Below are 17,712 nucleotides of genomic sequence, written 5' to 3' on the forward strand. Positions count from 1 at the left end.
AAATTTCTGTCTGATATCTCAATACACCATCTACTGCCAAGCAGGAAATTGTTGGTCGCACCCTCAGATAATCAATAAACGTGTCAAACAGTCTGACTGTCACTTTGATAATCGGTCCGTAACTAGCATGTGACGCAATCAGTACTAGCGTGGCACATCCTTTAATGTTTGCAGACAGCCGACTGCAATGTATTAAACATTTTTGACTGGTTTCCAGATATGTCTGACTGGATCCAAATCATTTCGACTGGGATCCACTTCTTTTATTTACAATCCGACGGATGGTTTATTTCAAAAGGCTATGTTTCATCATGGTAAAAAACAAATGGTCACTGCATTTAATCAAAGAGCTATAATTGTACATTATAGGTCTTTGATTTAATGAGACATCACACGGAAAACCAATCAAAATATTTTTTATAATAACTTGATTTGAAAAAATTACAAGATTCATTTGTTGGGGCTCCAGTTGAAACAAGTGCAGAAAATCGTCTTTGCAACCCGACGGTGCAAAAAAGAAAAAGAAAAAAAAAATGGACTGGCAAACACGAATGATAAAGAAAACCGGAGTGGTGCTGTTTATCAAATCGGTCTTTTAAAAAACCTTTCAAAATGAAATTTTGTTTACATCAGAAGAGAACATATAACTTTTAAAATGTAGCTGCTTATTGAAGTACAACATAAGTGAAATGAAATATCCGTGGCCAACACGCGTGACCTTTTGGTACTATACATGCGGGAAATTCGATCTCAGCGTTCATATAACGTACACATTCGGTCCGCGGCAGAGTATTCTTAAAATACCGAGACTGTTTAGCAGAGAATATGTGTCATGTAATTGTATTTTATAGAATTCCGTCAAAGAATGAGGAAACATCACAAAGTATCTGCCGTGTATACGGTACCGGTCACGTGCGTTGGCTTTTAGACTAGTTACGCACACGGTGTCAATGCCTCGGTAATTTTATCCTTACAAGTATTTTCTCGGAAAAAAATCGAAATTTAAACAAAGTAACAATCACACATAACACTGAATAACTGTCTTCATTGTATGGAAACACGCGGTGACCGGTAACTCAGTTTTAATGCATGACATGATTATATCTTTACTCTATCACGTTTTACAAAATATGTAATATTGGGAATGCAGTGGGTGGGGTAGCGCCGATGTCAAGATTTTCGTTTCGGACCGATTGAGTTATCAAAATTTCCGGAGCCCTGTGCTGGACTCATTGGTCGGTCAGAGGATTAAAATGCTTTTGACTGGATTGAAAGTTCCAGGTTCAAATTCTAGCTACGCCTATTGTCGAGTGTCTTTGTGTAAGACACTATATCACAATGTCCTCAATTAACCCTACTGTAAATCAGTAACAGCAAATTGCTAGGGGTAATATGTAATTTCTTTTAAGCTTTACAGAGCTTATGTTTCTTGTCTTCCAAAGTGCAGATAAAAACTAAAATTTACCATTACCTTTTACAGCATTTTCTCAGTCTTATATTAGAAGTGTTTGAACAACATAATGTGGCAAAGATTACTTTCAGCAACGCGAAGTATATGAGAGGAATATAGAAGAGATGCAGGATGACCTCAGCAATATGACAACACAGTTACAACAACTTCCTAAAGATATAGAAATCTTACAGACTGCCAATGCTAGACTTAAACAGGAGAAACTTGACCTCATAAATGCTAGAGAAAGATTCAGTCATGTAAAGTATTTTCATAAATTCAATAATTGCCTGTTTTTGCATAATTGTTTTTGCAGTAATTTTCAGTTCATCTGTAAATTGTGAAGTAGCTTGTTGTGAGTTCAGATTGACTAGTAATATTGTTCAAAGTCAGAGACTGGTTTTTATGCCCCCACTTTGTGGGGGTGGGCATATAGATTTGTTCTTATCCGTCCTTCCGAGAATGTTGTATTACACCTAGCTCCAAAAGTATTTGACATAGAGTCACAAAACTTTACAGGAATGTTGATCAGCATGTGTAGTTGTGCACCTGGAGTTTTGCGTCCAGATTCATTCTGTCGTGTCGGAGTTATGGCCCCTGACTTTGTAAAAGTTGGTCATTTTAGTGTTGTGTCGCGCCTAGCTCCAAAAGTATTTGACGTAGAGTCACAAAACTTTACAGGAATGTTGGTCAGCATGTGCAGTTGTGCACCTGGGGTTTAGCATCTGGATTCATTCAGTCGTGTAGGAGTTACGGCTCCTGATTTAGTTAAAAATTGGTCATTCTAATGTTTTGTCGCGTGTGCTCTAGAAGTATTTGACCTAGAGTCACCAAATGTTACAGGAATGTTGGTCAGCATGTGCAGTTGTGCACCTGGGGTTTCGCGTCCTGATTCATTCAGTCGTGTAGGAGTTATGGCCCCTGATTTAGTTAAAAATTGGTCATTTTAATGTTGTGTCGCACGTAGCTCCAAAAGTATTTGACCTAGTGTCACCAAAGTCTAAAGGAATGTTGGTCAGCATGTGCAGTTGTGTACCTGGGGTTTCGCGTCCAGATTCATTCAGTCGTGTAGGATTTATGGCCCCTGACTTAGTAGTCAAAAATTGGTCATTTTAATGTTGTGTCCCGCCTGCTCCAGAAGTTTTTGACCTAGAGTCACCAAAGTTTACAGGAATGTTGGTCAGCATGTGCAGTTGTGCACCTGGGGTTTCGCGTCCGGATTCATTCAGTCGTGTAGGAGTTATGGCCCCTGATTTAGTAAAAAATTGGTCATTTTAATGTTGTGTCGCACGTAGCTCCAAAAGTATTTGACCTAGTGTCACCAAAGTCTAAAGGAATGTTGGTCAGCATGTGCAGTTGTGCACCTAGGGTTTCGCGTCCGGATTCATTCAGTCGTGTAGGAGTTATGGCCCCTGACTTAGTTAAAAATTGGTCATTTTAATGTTGTGTCGCGCGTAGCTCCAAAAGTATTTGACCTAGTGTCACCAAAGTTTAAAGGAATGTTGGTCAGCATGTGCAGTTGTGCACCTGGGGTTTCGCGTCCGGATTCATTCAGTATTGTAGGAGTTATGGCCCCTGACCTAGGAAAAACTTTGTGTCCTTTGTCATGTAGTGGGGGCATCTGTGTCCCATGGACACATTTCTAGTTCTTCTTCATTGAATCTAGTCATTTAAACAGTTTTGAAAACAAAAATGTCACAGAAAGTCAAGAGGGACTAGTATTATAAACCAAGGTTCGGTTCACATTTAAAGAATCTTAAAGGGATTTGTTTCTAAATTTTTGTAAGAATTAACATTTTATGCCCCCGAAGGGAGGCATATTAGTTTTCAACTGTCCGTTCGTTCGTTCGTTAGTCACAACGTTAACTTTTTGCATGAAGGCACTTTACTCTCGAACCACTGCACCCAGGACCTTCAAACTTCACGTGCTGATAGTACTCATTGAGTACACGACCCCTACTAACTTTGGGATCACCAGGTCAAAGTTCAAGGTCACAGGGGCCAACGTTAACTTTTTGCATGAAGGCACTTTACTCGCCAACCACTGCACCCAGGACCTTCAAACTTCACATGCTGATAGTACTTATTGAGTACACAACCCCTACTAACTTTGAGATCACCAGGTCAAAGGTCAAGGTCACAGGGGCCAATGTTAACTTTTTGCATGAAGGCACTTTACTCGTGAACCACTGCACCCAGGACCTTCAAACTTCACATGCTAATAGTACTTATTGAGTACACGATCCCTATTGACTTTGGGGTCAAAGGTCAAGGTCACCAGGTCAAAGATCAAGGCGCTGCGGGGGCATTTGTCACCATTAGTGACAGCTCTTGTTTAGTTGAGAAAATGTGAGATTTGATAAGTAATTTTTGCCTCAGTTCTACAGTTTTCTATCAGAAAGTTCCTCTTCATTAACTAAGTAAGCTTTTTTGAAGCTGTGAAGCATAATACATAAGTGTTATGCAAAATTGTTTTAGATGTGTGATGACCATGAAGTTACTATTAAGGAGCTGCAAGAAAAACAAAAAGAATTGCAGGATAACATTCGACAAATAGAAGAGGAAAATGTGTGTCTCAAGTCAAGACTGAAAGAGCTAGAACACCATATAACTATTGGTAAAGGCATGCTAGCAAGTAAAGATGAGGAACTAAGGAAGCTTGCTAGTGATCTTGATGAACAGAAAGAAAGTTTGGACACTGAATTGCAAGAAAAAGTTAGAGAGATGAAAGAATACACAATCAAACTTGAAGTGAAAGTTAGTGAAGGTGAAGAAACATTGAAACAAGCAAATGAAAAAATTGAAGAATTAGAACAGTGTGAAGCTCAATTTTCAGATAAAATTCTTAATCTAGAGTCTGATGTGGAAATGTATAAAGAAAAAGAGGAAGAGTTGAGTAAAGTTTGTACCGAGTACGAAGAGAAGATTGTTCTGCTGGAAACGGACATTGAATCTGTGAAAGCAAAAAACACGGAATTGGAAAATACTTTTTCAGAGCAGGAAAAAAGGATAGAGGGACTAACAGAACATTTAGAGTTGGCCCAAAACAAAGACATGGAGTTAAAAGAAATCCAGTGCAGATACCAAGACAAAATAGCAGAACTTGAAACTGAATTAAAACAGTCGTCAAACCATTTAAAGGAGATAGAATCTCAACGAAATGAAATTCAAAATAAGTTTGAAATTATATCAAGGAAAGTTGAAGAACTCAAGGAAGCGTTAAAAAAAGAATCTGAGAAAAGAGAAGAGATTGAAAAAGAGAAAGAAGAATCTGTGATGAAATTTGAACAACAACTGGATGAATCAAAGGAGAAACTGCATGAAATGGAAGAGGCAAGTACTGGAATTTTGTCTTTATTGAATATAGAATGACTGAGATATTAATGGTACAGTATATATATTGACTTTTTGTATCTACATGTATATACTCCTTTCTCATGGTACCGGGGGTTCCATGATGCCGGTGTAAACAGTTTTCTCGCGAGACTTTTATGTTAGCCCCGCCTACTGGATGTTGACATAATTAGCAGAGTAAACCGGAAGCCGCTCTTCCTTATCGCACATTTTTTTGTGAAAATGTCAGGTTTAAACATCTATATCTCCTATAAACAATGTTTATCATCTAGAATCTTTAGCTAAAAATATCGTCTGACATAATGCTGATGACTTCACCAAACCGGAAGCCATGTTGTTTCTATATCTAGGACATTTCTTAGAAATGAAAGTATGGCAAGCCGTTAAGGCAAAATTAATGGAATTACAGCAATATGCAAAATATAATGATACCCAATTAAGCCCCAGTTGATATATATATATGGGTCTGTCATTTAAAAAAGATTTAAATGTATATTCACACAAGATATCTTTGCTACTCTTTAATATGGTAACTTGTGAAATTCTTGCCAAAACTTTTGACCTAGATAGATCTGGGTCTAAAAGGTAAGATCTAGATATCATTTGGTAAAAGTATATCTTTGGTAATATGCCCTCTAAATGTAGGATTGTTCAGTGTTCTTTTTGTGTTGAAAAAAAATCTTTTGAAATTTGTCTGAAATCATAGACTGTAAACTTACCAGAATTATTGAGAAATATTAATATCATTCTGTATCAGGCTTTCCATAGTTGACACTTTTTTATGATTACACCGGTATCATGGGAAACAACTTTAACTTGTCAGATTTCAACGTGGCATCATGCTCATCGGGAATTCATAAACAATAACCAGATAATTAAAGTTTTCAATTCATAATAATAATGAAGGATATAGGAAGCAGCAAAGAAATAAAATACTGAGGTGAATTATTTTCTTTAGTTTTGTTCGTTTTGCGCATGTTAAGTACCCCGGTATCATGAGAAATCAGGCTACTTAAAGTTCCAGTCACTTAATGGCACAATGAATCAACTCTTTATAATGTGTTGGATATCAGCCATTGTTACAGACACTCATGTTGAGCTGTTGTGGTCACTTACTGTCCATTGTCATTCCGTCAGCATCTTCTTCAAGTGAATTCTCTAAAACCATTTGTAGAAAGTTGATGAATCTTGGCCTAAATGTTTCGTGGATGGTAATCTTCCAAAGTTGTTAAAAAAAAAATCCATTCCATGCAAAACTCTGACAAAAGAGAGGAAGAATTTTAAAAATCTTGTTTAGAAACTGTATTCCTGATTTTTATAAGCCCAAAGGGACGTATTATGTTACGACACTGGTGGCCGTCTGTCCGTCAGTCTGTTAGCAATTTGGTGTCCGCTCTGTAACTCTTGAACCCCTTGAAGGATTTGGAAGAAACTTGACACAAATATTCACCACATCGAGACGATGTGCAGAGCACATATTTTGAATGGTTCACTTCAAGGTCGAGGTCACACATAGGGGTCAAAAGTCATATGACTTTGTTTCGTGTCCGCTTTGTAACTCTTGAACTGCTTGAAGGATTTTAAAGAAACTTGGCATAAATGTTCACCACATCGAGGTGACATGCAGTGCGCATGTTTTGGATGGCACACTTTGAATGTCAGGGTCACACTTAGGGGTCAAAGGTCATAACTTTGGAGGTATATTGCTCCACATTGCGATGCTCTTGTAAAATTACTTCCACACAAATGATTCTTAGTTTACTTCTCAGCTTTTGATGTTGAACCCTTCAGGGCATTATTTCAGACACAAGCCCCTGTGTAGAACAGCTGACCTTCCTCAAACCAGCCAGAAAATGAACGAATTCTACACCATTATTAAGGTTTCAAAGTTACAGCATTAAGGGTTAGAGGTCATCAGTCATAACCATTCAGCCATGAAGATCCCTCTATCTCCTGTTGTTTCTTAGTAACCCTCACACCCTGAGAGACTTTACCCTCTCCCCCCATCCTGAAATGTTTGGGTTTTCTTTACATTTTTCGCACTAACTTGCATCTGATATATTGTTTCTCAGTATCCCTCATGCCTCATTTTCTTTTATCTGTTAGTAAACAGTTTCTTATAGCCAAGCGCTCTGTCCTTCCAACAGCTCTTGTCAATTTGCCTATCTGTTTGAGTGTTAAATATGGTGCATAGATATTTACAGTTTTATTTTAGTCAATGAACGATTTGGGCTGCTTCTGATTCCATTCCTTATATTACAGAAGTTGGATATCTATGCAGAGACTGTGAAGGAACTTCAGGAAGAGATAAAGTTGAATGAGGAGGAGAGTGAACTTCTCCGCTCCAGAGTTACTGAACTTGAAGCTGACAGTAAGGTTGCCAGGGAAACGCTGTCAGAGAATGACATGCTTAAGGTCAAACTGGAAAGTCTAGAATCAGAATTAAGTGAAAAATTAGAATTTATAGCTAAATGTGAAACTGAAATTGAGTGTTTGAAAGATAAATTGGCATTAGCGGAAAGTACATCTGTAGAAAAGGAAGAGTTGGATAGACTAGAAACAGAATTTAACAAAAATGTGAAGGCTGCTGAGAAAAAGGTTAAGGTCATAGAAGGAGAGCGAGATGAAATAAAGAGACTGGCAGAAAGTCTGAAGACTGAAAAAGAAGCAATTGAAAAGGTGAAGTGAATTAAAGGAAGATTAAGTTAGTCTTCATAGAAACATTGAATAATTTACTGTACTGTTTCCTTACCACTCTAGTTCTATAGTGATGCATTCAAATTTTTTATTAGCTCACCTGTCACATAGTGACAAGGTGAGCTTTTGTGATCACCCTTTGTCTGTCCGTCATGCGTCAACAATTTCTTGTCTGCACGATAGTGGTTTCATTTATGATTTTATTATCCCCCGACAAAGTCGGAGGGATATAGTTTTGGCGTTGTCCGTCCGGAGCCATATCTAGGAAATAGTTGGGAATATTTATTTAAAACTTCATATACATGTTCACCACTATGAGTTCTTGCGGACCGTCAAGTTTCAGTCAGATTGCCCAAGTAACACCAGAGTTATGGCCCTTAGAAGTTTCTAGTGTTAACTATAATATAGGGTACTATAGATCTATAGATATGGCAATTTCTGCATCATAACTTTTGATATATTTGACCTTGAACTATGAAACTTTATAAACATGTGAAGTTGCGCACCCACACCTGGTCACCCACTTGCCTTGGTCAGCTTCATTTATGATTTTTATTTTAACCAAACTTGCACACAACTTGTATCACCATAAGATCTTGGTTCCTTTGTTGAACTGGCCAGATCCTATCATGGGTTCCAGAGTTATGGCTCCTTAAAGGTCCAAAATTTGCTATTTTGGCTTTTGCAGCCATATAGAGACTTCATTTATGGTTTGATTTGATACAAACTTCCAAAATATCTTCAACAACGATAAATCTTGGATTCCATGATGAATCTGTCAGATCCAAACGTAGGTTGCAGAGTTATTTTATATCTGATTACCTCCCCTGATTGTAATCAAAATGGATTTAAGTCCTATAGGACTTATTTGAAATTTCATTATTGTTATTAGTTGGACAGAGACAATCAGGGTAGATAACTATGGACTGACTATGTCAAATTACCTCCCTTTATTTCAAATATAAAATGGGTATATCTCCTTAACTAATGAAGATATTGATCTGAAATTTGATTTATGTCAACAGATGGACTTGGACAATCAGTGAAGATACATATTGACTGAATTTATGACAAATTGCCTCCATTTACTTTTTTAATTACTTCCCTTTTATGTTACTATTATTTAGTAACTGTTTTATTATTGGCCGTAGGGAAAAACCGAGACTACTTTTCTGTGGTACAACATGGATGGTATCTCCAATCTTTAGGTGTATTTTGACATAACTGTACCTTGTAAGAATTTTTTTTCTTTTTGGTTAAATTTCTTCCCTTTGTTGTTTGACCTACTTGTCCTTAAGTGCAGTGATAACAGCTGAGCGATATAGGGCCATTATGGCCCTCTTGTTTTACATTGATGTAAGCAAATACAAAAGCCAACCACAGGCTCTCAACCAATTACCATATGCTTAAAAATTTCTGATAACCAATATTTTTCTATTGACAGAAGGGCAATAATTGTCATGTTTTTCTTACTTGAAACTGATGCTCAACAAGAATTAGATGCATTGAGACTTGTCAGTTACAAATAAGTTCAGCTTAACAAATGATTAAGCCTGGTCAGTTAAGTTATTTTTATCCCCCGCCGATGAAATCGGGAGGGGGGTATTGAAATGGCGTTGTCCGTGCGTCCGTCCGTCCGTCCGTCCGCAGCCATTTCTCAGTAACTATCAGGTAGAATTTTATGAAACTTGAAACAAACATGCACCAACATACTGTGATGATGCCCGTCAAGTTTTTTTTTTGATTGGTCAATTTTCCTTAGAGTTATTGCCCTTGATTTATTGAAAAATACCAAAAAATGTCCGTCCACAGCCATTTCTCAGTGACTATTAGGTAGAATTTCATACAACTTGAAATAAAGATGCACCAATATACTGCGATGATGCCCGTCAAGTTTTTTTTTGATTGGTCAATTTCCCTTGGAGTTATTGCCCTTGATTTAATGAAAAATCCACGTCTGAAGCCATTTCTCAGTAACAAGCTGGTAGAACTTCATTAAACTTCTTTCATTTTTTTTTCATGAACATTTATTATAAACATGTGAAGTTGTGTACCCACACCTGGTCACCACCTTGCCTTGGTCATCCCCTCCCCCTGCCAAAAAAAAAAAAGAATTTTTTTTTTTTATTCCTTTTAATTACTTTTTTTTCAAACCTTGATCAACATGTGATGTTTTGTACTCTCACCCAGTCACCCCCCCCCACCACCACCACCACCACCACCAATTTTCTGTTAAATTGATTTTGACTAATGAAATTATTTGCCTCTAAAGTAACATCCTTAACTTTTTGCCTGATATATTGTTTTGCCATTCCTCACCACAAACCCTTTCGGCGGGGGATACCAATTCATCGAATTTGCTTGTTTTCTTTACCTAAAATTTTGGCATCAAAATCCATCTTATACAGTTGAAACTTGGTACTTTGAACTCCTGGGGACTGAGTGTTTATCTGCAAGATTAACTTAAAAAAGCAGTTGTTAGGATGGGACTTGAAAATTTCTTTGTACATATATTTATATAATGAAGATGATTTGTAGCCTGCAACTACAATGTTAAAATCTATGAGAGAAAATGTATTTTAAACACATTTCGGAGAGAATATAAGAGCTTTTTAGTTCACCTGAGCCTAAGGCTCCGTCTGTCAACAATTTCTAAAAAAAACAACCTTGAAAACCACAGGGCAGATTTACACCAAACTTCACAGGAATGATTCTTGGGTGCCCCCCTTTCAAAATTGTTCTAACAGTTGAATTCCACACAGAACTCTGGTTGCCATGGCAACCAATAGGAAAAACTTAAAAAATCTTCTTGTCCAAAACTGCAAGGCATATAGCTTGAGATTTAGCATGTGACATCATCTAATGGTCCTCTATGAAGATTGTTCAAATTATACCCCTGGGGGTCCCAAGTTTGACATAGTTATACTTTTTATGCCCCCGAAGGGAGGCATATAGTTTTTGAACCGTCCGTCCGTCTGTCGGTCTGTCAGTCTGCCAGTCTGTCAGTCTGTCCGCAATTTTCGTGTCCGGTCCATATCTTTGTCATCGATGGATGGATTTTCAAATAACTTGGCATGAATGTGTACCACAGTAAGACGACGTGTCGTGCGCAAGACCCAGGTCCGTAGCTCAAAGGTCAAGGTCACACTTAGACATTAAAGGATAGTGCATTGATGGGCGTGTCCGGTCCATATCTTTGTCATCGATGGATGGATTTTCAAATAACTTGGCATGAATGTGTACCACAGTAAGACGACGTGTCGCCCGCAAGACCCAGGTCCGTAGCTCAAAGGTCAAGGTCACACTTAGACATTAAAGGATAGTGCATTGATGGGCGTGTCCGGTCCATATCTTTGTCATCGATGGATAGACTTTCAAATAACTTGGCATGAATGTGTACCACAGTAAGACGACATGTCGCGCGCAAGACCCAGGTCCGTAGCTCAAAGGTCAAGGTCACACTTAGACGTTAAAGGTCATTTTTCATGATAGTGCATTGATGGGCGTGTCCGGTCCATATCTTTGTCATTCATGCATGGGTTTTAAAATAACTACGCATGAATGTGTGGCACAGTAAGACGACGTGTCGCGCGCAAGACCCAGCTCCGTAGGTCAAAGGTCCTAAACTCTAACATCGGCCATAACTACTCATTCAAAGTGCCATAGGGGGCATATGTCATCCTATGGAGACAGCTCTTGTTTATTACTTATATAGGAAAAAACTTTAAAAATCTTTATTTCTGAAACCACAAGACCTAGGCCTTTGGTATTTGATATTTAGCATTGTCTTGTGGTCCTTTACCAAGATTGTTCAAAATATTACCCCGGGTGAAAAGAGGTCCCGCCCTGGGGGTCCAAAGTTTTACATAGACTTATCTAAGATTGAAAAATCTTCTTGTCTGAAAGTTCAAGGCCAAGGCCTTTGATATTTGGTACGTAGCATTGCCTAGTGGTTCTCTAACAAGATTGTTTAAATTATGCCCCTGGGGTGAAAAGAGGCCCCACTCCAGGGGTCACTTATTGTATGAGTTATAGAAGAAAAAATACTTAAAAAATTATCTGATCATATTTCCTAGACTGTTAATTATAATTACCTGATGACCCCAAGTAATTAGGGGTCACTCGACTGTGACCTTGACCTACTTTCTTGTTTTTTTAGATACAGCCTTGAAATTTGGATGACATACACAGGTTTGCACACCAATCTTAAAACTGACTTCAGTGACCATGAACTTGACCTACTGACCTACTTTCTTAATATTTTAGCATCAGTTTGACATTTGAAACATGTTTACACAACTGGGAAAAGATTTCAATGCTTACTTATATTTGACTTTCTTACTTGTCTATGTAGCTCATATTACTCAGGTGAACGATCCAGGGTCATTGTTTAAATTCTTTCTGTTTCTTAAATTTAACCAATCAGAAATGATATTTTAATTTTATAAATGTTTATAATCTGCACAGAGATTGAATGACCTGGAGGAGGTGAAGTTGTCACTGGAAGAGGACAAACTACAGTTGGAGAAAGGATTACATCCAACAGCTATCAAATACCATTCTCTGGTAAGTCTTTTAGATTTTGATATTGAGATTTTTTAGCTCAACTATATAAATTATATGGAAAGCTGTCCTACTCACTCCAGCGTCAGCGTACGTCTGATGCACTTTCAGTTTATCTCTGTTATTACTTGATAACCTGATGAAGGTTTTCTATATACCGAAACCTGTGTTATATTGAATGGTACAGCCTCTCATGAACTGCCCTCTCTTAAGCAAAAACCTCTCTATAACAACATCTTCAAAATTTCCCTAAGCTGAAATATACTATCAAATTTACCTCTTCAAAACATCAACCTCTACATAACAGTCAATATTTGTATCTCCCTAAGTGTGTTGCTCTACAGAGGTTGAACTGTAAACAATCTTAAACTTTTCTGGTGTTGGGACGTGTTGTTTTCCCCTTCCACCCTTTTACTTCTGTTGTTATTTATTGTTAGCAAGACCCTCATTAGATCTTTGATAGCAAGAACCCTCACTACATCTTTGATAGCAAGAACCCTCACTAGATTTTTGATAGCAACAAATCTCACTAAGTTCTCTTATAGCAGCAGCACTCACATGATCTTTGATAGCAACGACCTCGCTAGATCTTTGACAGCAAGAGCCCTCTTTAAATCTTTGATATCAAGAACCCTCACTAATCTTTGATAGCCAGAGCCCTCACTATGTGTTTGATAGCAGCAACGCTCACAAGATATTTAATAGCTAGAACCCTCACTAGATATTTGATAGCAACAACCCTCGCTAGATCTTTGATAGCAAGAGCCCTCTTTAAATCTTTGATATCAAGAACCCTCACTAATCTTTGATAGCCAGAGCCCTCACTATGTGTTTGATAGCAACAACGCTCACAAGATATTTAATAGCTAGAACCCTCACTAGATCTTTGATAGCAACAACCCTCACTAGATCTTTGATAGCCAGAACCCTCACTAGATCTTTGATAGCCAGAACCCTCACTAGATCTTTGATAGCCAGAACCCTCACTAGATCTTTGATTGCCAGAACCCTCACTAGATCTTTGATAGCAGCAACCCTCACTAGATCTTTGATTGCCAGAACCCTCACTAGATCTTTGATAGCAACAACCCTCACTAGATCTTTGATTGCCAGAACCCTCACTAGATCTTTGATAGCAGCAACCCTCACTAGATCTTTGATTGCCAGAACCCTCACTAGATCTTTGATAGCAGCAACCCTCACTAGATCTTTGATAGCAACAACCCTCACTAGATCTTTGATAGTAACAACCCTCAGCAAGAGACCTCACTAGATCTTTGATAGCAAGTATCTTTAGTAGATCTCATATAGCATGAACTAAACAACCTTTCCTCTCAGTCTGTTGATATTTCAAAGAACAATTTGAGATGATTGTAACAGTTAAAGAGCTAAGCCATCATTGTATTAATAATGATATAATTTCAGCCAGAGAATATTGACTGGGAGAATAGGTGGAATGAGTTTGTAAGGGAAGAAAAGAAAAAGGTATACTTATGCACAATTTTACATTTAGTTGATAGTTCTTAATCAAATGTTTGCCATTATGTTAGTCTATGTGTATATCCAGATATATTTGTGCACAGACTAGACACTGTCTGCAGCTTAAATCTAGTATATACATAGAAGGTACATCTTATTAAAGAACTTTGTTCATGTAAATCTACATTAAAAAGCTGTCCAGCCTTCAGTAGAGGAAGAATTATACTAACTAGTTGATTCTAGATGTTCTCTTTAACAGTGTTTCAATCATATGCCTCTGATTCATGTAGATTCTTGTTATTGTGCAAGAAACAGGTTAGTATTGGTACAATATTCAGCAGCATGTTGAATGTTGACTGACTCTGCTACATAACTGAAATACTGTTGAAATCCAGTAAACAAAGATTAGATGGAGCAGGATTATTACTGTAAATGGTGTTTTCAGCGTGTGGCTGTGTTTGCGACTGTAAGATCACTGAAGAAGGAAGTACAGAAGGAACAAGAAAGACAGAAGAATGCATATGAGGAAGCATTAGAAGTATAAACTACAGTCTTAAATTATAAAATGAATATAAGAAAAGTTGTTCACCTTTAAGATTGTTCACAGGTTGTGGTCAATAAATGTTTTTACATTAAGAAGCTCTTCAAAGTTATAAAGAAAAGTCTGATTGTTTAGAACAAAGGAAAGTCAGATTATTCAGAATAAAGGAAAGTCAGATTGTTAGAACAAAGGACTATGATTTTTGCCCCCCCCCCCCCCCGACAACAAAGTTGTAAGGGGGGAGGGTATACTGGTTTCAGGTTGTCTTGTCTGTCAGTCCGTAGACACAATCTTGTGCACACCATCTCTCCTCATCCCCTTGACACAATTTATTGAAACTTCACACAAGTGATCAGTAACAACAGTAGTTGTGCATGGGGCATGTTAGGTTCTTTCAGATAAAAAAATTGCAGAGTTACGGGACTTTGTTTTTTGTTACTATACTATATACATAGACACAATATTGTACGCACCATGTCTCCTCATCCCCTTGACACAATTTAATGAAACTTCACACAACTGATCAGTAACAACAGTAGTTGTGCATGGGTCATGTTAGGTTCTTTCAGAAAAAAAATTTGCAGAGTTATGGGACTTTGTTTCTTGTTAACATACTATGTACATACAGGCTGCATATGCAATCTTGTGCGCGCCTAATCTTCCGAACCCTTAAACACAATTTAATGAAACCACACAAGTGATCAGTACCAACCCTAGTTGTGCATGGTGCATGTTACTTTCTTTTAGATAAATATTCTGCATAGTTATGGGACTTTGTTTTTTGTTACTATACTGTATACATACAGTCTATATACATACAGTCCAGATAATTATGCAATCTTGTGTGCATCAAATTGCTATGTACTGTGTCAGTGCATGAGAGGGGTACATTCATCACCTTAAGTGATAGCTCTAGTTTAGAACAAAGAAAAGTCTGTTTATAGCAAAGGGAAGTCTAATTGTTTAGAACAAAGAAAAGTCTGTTTACAACAAAGGGAAGTCTAATTGTTTAGAACAAAGGAAGGTCATTATTTAGAGTAAAGGACAGTCTGATTGTTTAGAATAAAAGAGAGTCCAGTTGTATAGAACAGAGTAAATTTTTCAAGGAATAAATTTCTAACATTCCATGATGCAAGTATTGAGGTACTTATAGTTTTCTACATATAAAGGAACATGCATTTATTTACATACTTCAAAGTTGCTTCTTGGACTATCAAACACATTAAATGTTTATTCAGATATGTATGAAATTTACCTATGTTTTTCTCAGCTGACTGTTCACTATAACTGCTTTTCTGTTCTTTTTTGATGCCATATGAGACTTTTACTATTTGAACAGTAACATTATAATTGAGTTTTTAAACAGGCTGTGTATGAGAAAGAACAGAATACAGAAGTGTACAAGAAACTGGAGGAGCAGATCAAGTCTGTCAGTGATGAGGCTAATACCCTGTACTACGACCTTGAGAGGGAAAGAAACATCACTAAGGAGTTGAGAGAGAAAATCGAGAAACTCGAAAAAGGACATGGTGAAGGAACAACAAGTATGTATATAAATCACCACAGTCATGAGGAATTTAAGATATGCTGATTTACTTTCCAGATTGATGAAATACTGTTCTTTCAGTAAAATATAATCCATATCACTCACTGTGAAACAATTTTTGTTTATTTCTCTGCTTAATTAATCAATTAGCTTAAGATAGAAATAATGTATATTTGTTTTTAGCTCATCTGATTTTTAGCTCACCAGAGCATAAAGTGCTCAAGGTGAGCTATTGTGACCGGTCATTGTCCGGCGTGCGTCAACATTCGCCTTGTGAACACTCTAGAGGCCACATTTCTGGCCCAATCTTTATGAAACTTGGTCAGAATGTTAGTCTTGATAGGTCAAGTTTGAATCTGGGTCATGTGGGGTCAAAAACTAGGTCAGTAGACCAGATCATAGGGGAAAAGCTTGTGAACACTCTAGAGGCCACATTTGTGACCCAGTCTTAATGAAACTTGGTCAGAATGTTTGTCTTGATGATCTCTAGGTCATGTTCGAAACTGGGTCATGTTGGGTCAAAAACTAGGTCAGTAGGCTAGATCAAAGGAAAAAGCTTGAGAATAATCTAGAGGCCACATTTTTGACCCAATCTTGATGAAACTTGGTCAGAATGTTAGTCTTGATGTTCTTTAGGTCAAGTTTGAAACTGGGTCATGTTGGGTCAAAAACTAGGTCAGTAGGCCAGATCAAAGGAAAATCTTGTCAACACTCTGGAGACTACAATTCAAGTTTGAAACTCATTAGAATTAGTCAGAATGTTTGTCTTGATTATCTATAGATCAAGTTCAAATTTGGGTCATGTTGGGTCAACAACTAGGTCACATGGTCAGATCAAAGGAAAAGCTTGTGAACACTCTAGAGGCCACAGTTGTGACCCAATCGTTATGAAATTTGGTCAGAATGTTTGTCTTGATGATCTCTAGGCCGAGTTCGAATCTGGGTCATGTGGGGTCAAAAACAAGGTCAGTAGGCCAGATCAAAGGAAAAGCTTTTGAACACTCTAGAGGCCACAGTTGTGACTCAGTATTTATGAAACTTGGTCAGAATGTTTGTCTTGATGATCTCTAGGTCAAGTTTTAATCTCGGTCATTTAGGGTCAAAACGTCACATGGTCAAATCAAAGAAAAAGTTTGTGAACACTCTAAAGGCTACAGTTGTGACTCAGTCTTTATGAAACTTGGCCAGAATGTTTGTCTTGATGATCTCTAGGTTAAATTTGAAACTGGCTCATGTGGGGTAAAAAACTAGGTCAGTAGGCCAGATCAACTGGTGAGCGATATATAGGGCCATCATGGCCCTCTTGTTTGAAAAAAAAATAATGAGTTATTGTCAACACTTGGTCGGTGTCGGCATTGCCGTTGCCTTGTTAAGCAAGGAACATAACTCCATCCTGCTTTTTGCAAGAATTATGGCCCCTTTTGGACTTAGAAAATATCAGATTTCTTGGTTAAGTTTTATGTTTAGGTAAACTTTTCTCCTAAGCTATCAAAGCTATTGCTTTGAAACTTGCAACACTTGTTCACCATCATAAGCGGACTCTCTACAGAAAGAAACATAACTCCAGCCTGCTTTTTTCAAGAATTATGGCCCCTTTTGGACTTAGAAAATCATGAGTAGGACAATATTTCTATTTTACAGAGACAAAAAAATCAGATGAGCGTCTGCACCCGCAAGGCAGTGCTCTTGTTAGCTCACCTGTCACATAGTGACAAGGTGAGCTTTTGTGATCATGCAGCGTCAGTCGTCCGTCCGTCCGTGCGTCCGTCCGTAAACTTTTGCTTGTGACCACTCTAGAGGTCACATTTTTTGTGGGATCTTTATGAAAATTGGTCAGAATTTTTCATCTTGATGATATCTAGGTCAAGTTCGAAACTGGGTCACGTGCCTTCAAAAAGTAAGTCAGTAGGTCTAAAAATAGAAAAACCTTGTGACTTCTCTAGAGGCCATATATTTCACAAGATTTTCATGAAAATTGGTCAGAACATTCACCTTGATGATATCTAGGTCAGGTTTGAAACTGGGTCACGTGCCTTCAAAAACTAGGTCAGTAGGTCAAAAAATAGAAAAACCTTGTGACCT

The 17,712-nt window shown here is 37.7% G+C and overlaps 1 protein-coding gene across 1 annotated transcript in view; it reads left to right on the top strand.

Annotated features, from left to right (window-relative positions):
• Positions 1–17,712, top strand: part of LOC123525709 (centromere-associated protein E-like) — a 95,968-nt gene that overhangs the window by 57,308 nt on the left and 20,948 nt on the right. Inside the window, exons 18-24 of the mRNA XM_053538835.1 lie at positions 1,543–1,710; positions 3,929–4,783; positions 7,067–7,483; positions 11,969–12,067; positions 13,490–13,549; positions 13,989–14,081; positions 15,451–15,628. Coding sequence (XP_053394810.1) covers positions 1,543–1,710; positions 3,929–4,783; positions 7,067–7,483; positions 11,969–12,067; positions 13,490–13,549; positions 13,989–14,081; positions 15,451–15,628 — 1,870 coding nt within the window. The remainder of the gene's footprint in view (positions 1–1,542; positions 1,711–3,928; positions 4,784–7,066; positions 7,484–11,968; positions 12,068–13,489; positions 13,550–13,988; positions 14,082–15,450; positions 15,629–17,712) is intronic.

The sequence above is a fragment of the Mercenaria mercenaria genome, chromosome 3 (assembly GCF_021730395.1).
Source record: "Mercenaria mercenaria strain notata chromosome 3, MADL_Memer_1, whole genome shotgun sequence".
Lineage (NCBI taxonomy): Eukaryota > Metazoa > Mollusca > Bivalvia > Venerida > Veneridae > Mercenaria > Mercenaria mercenaria.